Source organism: Somniosus microcephalus, chromosome 26 (genome assembly GCF_052327205.1).
Source record: "Somniosus microcephalus isolate GS21.2 chromosome 26, FLI_Smic_1.0, whole genome shotgun sequence".
NCBI lineage: Eukaryota > Metazoa > Chordata > Chondrichthyes > Squaliformes > Somniosidae > Somniosus > Somniosus microcephalus.
This window is the reverse complement of record NC_141012.1, coordinates 1,576,923-1,583,678: the sequence shown is the minus strand read 5'-3', so window position 1 is coordinate 1,583,678 and position 6,756 is coordinate 1,576,923. Positions and strand designations below refer to the sequence as shown.

At 51.1% G+C, this 6,756-nt stretch overlaps 1 protein-coding gene across 1 annotated transcript; it reads left to right on the top strand.

The window, feature by feature from the left end:
• Positions 1-294: 294 nt before the first annotated feature.
• Positions 295-5,369, top strand: LOC147100201 (uncharacterized). The gene is made up of 3 exons (XM_085968245.1): positions 295-343; positions 2,495-2,621; positions 4,456-5,369. Exons 1-3 carry the CDS (start codon positions 295-297, stop codon positions 5,315-5,317), a joined length of 1,038 nt encoding a protein of 345 aa, XP_085824371.1. The 3' UTR covers positions 5,318-5,369.
• Positions 5,370-6,756: the final 1,387 nt, after the last annotated feature.

Here is a 6,756-nt window from a genome sequence, read left to right as displayed (position 1 = left end):
TCCCTCCCTAACAGAGCTGTGGAAGTACCTTCACCACACGGACTGCAGCAGTTCAGGAAGCAGTTCACCACCTTCTCAAGGGCAATTCTGGCCTTGCTAGTGACGCCCACATCCCATAAATGAATTTACAAAATACATTGGAAGGTCAAAACCATTAAGTTTTTGATCTGTTAATGAGTAACATTCCTTCAAACAGACAGAATAATAAATTATTACGGTTTTGGGAGTTAAATATCAGTCGAAAGCAGCTCTTCATATACTTCCAGAGATTGAACGTAGCTTGAAACATTGACCATGTTTCTCAAGGCAACAATTATGGTTTTAATCGTCCTCACAGTCTCAGGTTGGTGTCTTTTACATTCCTCTCATTATTTAATGTGAAGCCTGCTCTAAGGGCGGGTTTTTGTCCTTGTCTCGGAACCACTAGAAACCAAATCAAAATCATCGCCCTATTCTCATCGCCCTATTCCCATCGCCCTGTTCCCATCGCCCTGTTCCCATCGCCCTATTCCCATCTCCCTGTTCCCATCACCCAGTCTTATCATCCTGTCCCATTTCCCAGTCCCATCGCCCTGTCCCATCTCCCTGTCCCATCTCCCTGTTCCCATCACCCAGTCTCATCATCCTGTTCCCATCGCCCTGTTCCCATCGCCCTGTCCCATCGCCCTGTCCCAACGCCCTGTTCCCATCGCCCTGTTCCCCTTGCCCTGTTCCCCTTGCCCTGTTCCCATCACCCTATTCCCATCGCCCTGTTCCCATCACGCTATTCCCATCGCCCTGTCCCATCGCCCTGTCCCATCGCCCTGTCCTATCGCCCTGTCCCATCGCCCTGTTCCCATCGCCCTGTCCCATCGCCCTGTTCCATCGCCCTGTTCCATCGCCCTGTCCCATCGCCCTGCTCCCATCGCCCTGTCCCATCGCCCTGTCCTATCGCCCTGTCCCATCGCCCTGTTCCCATTGCCCTGTTCCCATCGCCCTGTCGCATCGCCCTGTTCCCATCGCCCTGTTCCCATCGCCCTGTCCCATCGCCCTGTTCCCATCGCCCTGTTCCCATCGCCCTGTTCCCATCGCCCTGTCCCATCACCCTGTCCCATCGCCCTGTCCCATCGCCCTGTTCCCATCGCCCTGTTCCCATCGCCCTGTCCCATCGCCCTGTCCCATCGCCCTGTCCCATCGCCCTGTTCCCATCGCCCTGTCCTATCGCCCTGTCCTATCGCCCTGTCCCATCGCCCTGTTCCCATCGCCCTGTTCCCATCGCCCTGTCCCATCGCCCTGTTCCCATCGCCCTGTCCCATCGCCCTGTCCTATCGCCCTGTCCCATCGCCCTGTTCCCATTGCCCTGTTCCCATTGCCCTGTCGCATCGCCCTGTCCCATTGCCCTGTTCCCATCGCCCTGTTCCCATCGCCCTGTTCCCATCGCCCTGTCCCATCGCCCTGTTCCCATCACCCTGTTCCCATCGCCCTGTTCCCATCGCCCTGTCCCATCACCCTGTCCCATCGCCCTGTCCCATCGCCCTGTTCCCATCGCCCTGTTCCCATCGCCCTGTCCCATCGCCCTGTCCCATCGCCCTGTCCCATCGCCCTGTTCCCATCGCCCTGTCCTATCGCCCTGTCCTATCGCCCTGTCCCATCGCCCTGTTCCCATCGCCCTGTTCCCATCGCCCTGTCCCATCGCCCTGTTCCCATCGCCCTGTTCCCATCGCCCTGTCGCATCGCCCTGTCCCATCGCCCTGTTCCCATCGCCCTGTTCCCATCGCCCTGTCCTAACTGGTCAGTACTGAGCTTCTGATATCAGCTGTGGCTTTACAATTGATCTCAGAGAATTCCAGAGGTGAGGTGAGAGTGACTGCCCTTGACATCAAGGCAGCATTTGACCGAGTGTGGCATCAAGGAGTCCTAGTAAAACTGAAGTCAATGGGAATTAGGGGGAAAAATCTCCACTGGCTGGAGTCATACCTAGCACAAAGTTGTTGGAGGGCAGGTATATAATGGGCGGGTGTATAACGGGCGGTTGTGTAATGGGCGTGTCTGTAACGGGCGGGTGTATAACGGGCGGGCGTTTAATGGGCGGGTGTGTAACGGGCGGGAACGGGCGGGTGTGTAACGGACGGGTGTATAACGGGCGGTTGTGTAACGGGCGGGTGTGTAATGGGCGATCGATCCAATGCCTCCTGTTTCGCGATTCTACGCGAGGTAATTTTTTACACTTCAGTTCTTACAAGCTGCCGCTCCCAATCGGGACACATTTCTATTCAGACCTCACTTGACAGTAGCCATGATGTGGAATTGCCTGGGACCCGGAGTATTGGGGAAGTCATCGTGGGAGCTCACCGGCTGGGGCAAAGGGCCTTGGTTCCAGGAGGTCAACAGAACCAGTTCTGAAACAAGAACCTCAAACCACCACAAGCCGCTTGTCTGTGAAATGAACAGTAGATTCATTGAATGTTCTTCTTCTGTTCCCACTCTGATCCTATCATTTCCTTCCTCCCTATAGGCCCCCGGGTTGATGTCAATGGAGATCAGGGCCGAGATGCCTTCTGGGGTGACATCAGCCAATTGACCAACGATGCCGAGGATGGCGTAGATCAGATCCAGGGCTCGGAAATTGGCCAACGACTCAGGTGAGTAACAGGTGGCGCCGTCAGTACCGGTCAGGCTCCTGGGGCATGGCATGAAATGGCGGCTCAGGAAAATATTAAATGAAGAAAGGTCATTGAAAGGTTAATTCCTAATGCTATTGGGCTGGGATCGACACGAATCAATCGGACTTTGCGGAGTGCTTGAACTGAATCGGGGGAGGGGGTATTGAGTGGAAGGTGAGGAGCTACAGGGAGGACCACCACCTCAATGGTCAGCCAGTGGACAGTGACCCATGAGCCAGTGGCTGTCGACCATTCAACTACAAACAAGAGCATAAAATAATTACAGAAACGAAGGGAATCACATGACCAAAAAATGTCCCCAGCAGTGCTGTGAGATGGGTGTGACTGGGTATGTCTGATTACCCCATTCCTGGAACGAGAGGCCAATACTACCCGAGCCCACTCTAACTTGTTTTATTTGTTTATGGGATGTGGGCGTCGCTGGCAAGGCCAGCATTTATTGCCCATCCCTTGTTGCCCTCGAGAAGGTGGTGGTGGGCCACTTTCTTGAACCGCTGCAGTCCGTGTGGTGAAGGTACTCCCACGGTGCTGTTAGGGAGGGAGTCCCCGGATTTTGATCCCACGACGATGAAGGATCGGTGATATATTTCTAAGTCAGGATGGTGTGTGACTTGGAGGGGAACTTGGAGGTGGTGGTGTTCCCATGCGCCTGCTGCCCTTGTCCTTCTAGGTGGAAGAGGTCACGGGTTTGGGAGGTGCTGTCGAAGAAGCCTTGGTGAGTTGCTGCAGGGCATCTTGTAGATGGTACACACTGCAGCCACGGTGCGCTGGTGGTGGAGGGAGTGAATGTTGAAGGTGGTGGATGGAGTGCCAATCAAGCGGGCTGCTTTATCCTGAATGGTGTCGAGCTTCTTGAGTGTTGTTGGGGCTGCACTCATCCAGGCAAGTGGAGAGTATTCCATCACACTCCTTACTTGTGCCTTGTAGATGGTGGAAAGGCTTTGGGGAGTCTGGAGGTGAGACACTCACCGCAGAATACCTAGCCTCTGAGCTGCTCTTGTTGCCACAGTATTTATGTGGCTGGTCCAGTTAAGTTTCCGGTTAATGGTGACCCCCAGGATGTTGATGGTGGGGGATTCGGCGATGGTAACGCCGTTGAATGTCAAGGGGCAGTGGTTAGACTCTAGCTTGTTGGAGATAGTCATTGCCTGGCACTTCTGTGGTGCGAACGTTACCTGCCACTTATCAGCCCAAGCCTGAACGTCGTCCAGGTCTTGTTGCATGCGGGCATGGACTGCTTCATTATCTGAGGAGTTGTGAATGGCGCTGAACACTGTGCAGTCATCAGCAAACATCCCCACTTCTGACCTTATTTTGGAGGGAAGATCATTGATGAAGCAGCTGAAGATGGTTGGGACTAGGACACTGCCCTGAGGAACTCCTGCAACGATGTCCTGGGGCTGTGATGATTGAACTTCAACCACCACAACCATCTTCCCTTGTGCTAGGTATGACTCCAGCCAGTGGAGCGTTTCCCCTCCCCGATTCCCACTGACTTTAGTTTTACTAGGGCTCCTTGATGCCAGACTCGGTCAAATGCTGCCTTGATGTCAAGGGCAGTCACCCTCACCTCACCTCTGGAATTCAGCTCCTTTGTCCATGTTTGGACCAAGGCTGTAATGAGGTCGGGAGCTATGTCTGGTTCACTGTCCTCATCGTTTCTCGCCATTTCACTGCTCTGCTTCTTCACCAATCTTCGCCAAGAATCCATTCACCAAAAAGCTCTCAAACAAAATGTGTTTTCCTATTCTATCTATGTAATAAATCACCTTTTCTCTATTTGCACTTCCAGTTATCTTATAAAGGACAACCTGCAGCAGCTGACTCCTGTCCCAGACGACTATCCTGTGAAGGTGACAGAAGATGTTGAGAACCATCGCCAGCAGATCAAGCAGTTGCTGGAAGGCCTGAGGGCGAAACTTTCTCCTGTCGCTGATGGGGTGCACCAGAAGGTCAGCAGGAACATTCCAGAGTTTCATCAGAAGCTGACACCTTCCGCTGAAGAACCCCGCCACCAGCCGAACAACAACGCTGAGGAACTTCGCCAGATGTTGACTCCCTACACCAAAGAGCTTCAGGCCAAGCTAGAAGACAACACAAGGAACCCGAGGGATGTTCTGACTCCACTCACTGATGAACTCCATCTCCAGAACTATGAAAATGTGGTTAATGTCAACCAGAATATATCTGAGCAGATCCGCAGCAGGCTTGACCAGAAAATCAAGGAGCTGCTCAATAGGGTGTTTCCCACTGTCTCAGATGCCACGGTCAAGGTGATCCAACAGCTTGGTGTAACGAGCCAGAAGGCTGCGTCATATGGTGAGGGGATACAGGCAAAGGTTAATGAGAATGTGGAAGTCCTGAAGCAAAAGCTGGTCCCTTACATCACAGGAGTGAAAGAAAAGCTCATCGAGAAAGTGGGACGCGTGAACCAAGGTCTGGACCAATACAGCAAAGATCTCTACAGCAAAATCAACCAGATAGTCAAGGCGTTCAATCAGAGCACGGCTCCCTACAAAGTGAACAAAGTGGTCGGCCAGAATGTGGAGTACATTCGAGGGAGTTTTGGCTTGAATGCAGACAGCATTCAGCAGGAACTTCAGTCCCAACTCGCAAACTTGTCGGACTACATCCAGCACAACTTGGAGAACTAAATGAGGAATAGCAAGTTACTCGGTCTTAGGAGTGTGGAGACCTCTTGGAGCAAAGAGCACTGTGTCTTTGATTAGAATTGTTTTCAATATATTTATTTGTTGTAGAAAGCAATGATTTTAACATCACTAATTAAAATTCTAGAGTGAACTGTAGATTATGGAAACGATCTCATAAGAACATAAGAACATAAGAAATAGGAGCAGGAGTAGGCCATTCGGCCCCTCGAGCCTGCTCCGCCATTCAATGAGATCATGGCTGATCTTCTGCCCCAACTCCATTCACCGGCCCTATCGCCATATCCCTTGATGCCCTTACTAGTCAGAAATCTATCGACTTCTGTTTTGAATATACCCAATGACTGAGCCTCCACAGCTCTCTGGGGTAGAGAATTCCAAAGATTCACCACCCTCTGTGTGAAGAAATTTCTTCTCATCTCAGTCCTGAATGGCCTACCCTTATCTTGAGGCTGTGGCCACTGGTTCTAGATTCCCCAGCCAAGGGAAACATTCTCCCAGCATCCAGCCTATCAAGCCCTGTAATAATTTTGTATGCTTCAATGAGATCCCCTCTCATTCTTCTGAATTCAAGAGAATACAGGCCAAGTTTACTCAATCTCTTCTCATACGACAGTCCCGCCATCCCAGGAATCAATCTCGTGAACCTTCGTTGCACTCCCTCTATGGCAAGTATATCCTTCCTTAGGCAAGGAGACCAAAATTGTACACAGTACTCCAGGTGTGGTCTCACCAAGGCCCTATATAATTGGAGTAAGACTTCTTTACTCCTGTACTCAAATCCTCTTGTAATGAAGGCCAGCATACCATTTGCCTTCCTAATGGCTTGCAGCACCTGCACATTCACTTTCAGTGACTGATGTACAAGGACACCCAGGTCCCTTTGAGCATCTGCATTCCCCAATCTTTCACCATTTAGGAAATACTCTGACTTTCTGTTTTTTCTACCAAAGTGGATAACTTCACATTTATCCACATTATATTCCATCAGCCATGTTCTCACCCACTCACTGAGCCTGTCGAGATCCCCTTGAAGTCTCTTCACATCCTCTTCACAACTGACACTGCCACCTAGCTTTGTATCATCAGCAAATTTGGAAATGTTACCTTTAGTCCCCTCATCCAAATCATTGATATAGATTGTAAATAGCTGGGGCCCAAGCACCGATCCATGCAGTACCCCACTAGTCACAGCCTGCCATCCTGAAAAAGACCCGTTTAACGCTACTCTGCTATCACTTCCTTAATGATAGACTCCATTATTTTCCCAATGACAGATGTTAGGCTAACTGATCGATAGTTGCCTGCTTTCTGTCTCCCTCCTTTCTTATCCAAATCCAAATACACCACATCCACTGGTTCCCCCTTATCTATTCTGCTAGTTACAACCTCAAAAAACTCTAACAGATTTGTCAAATATGATT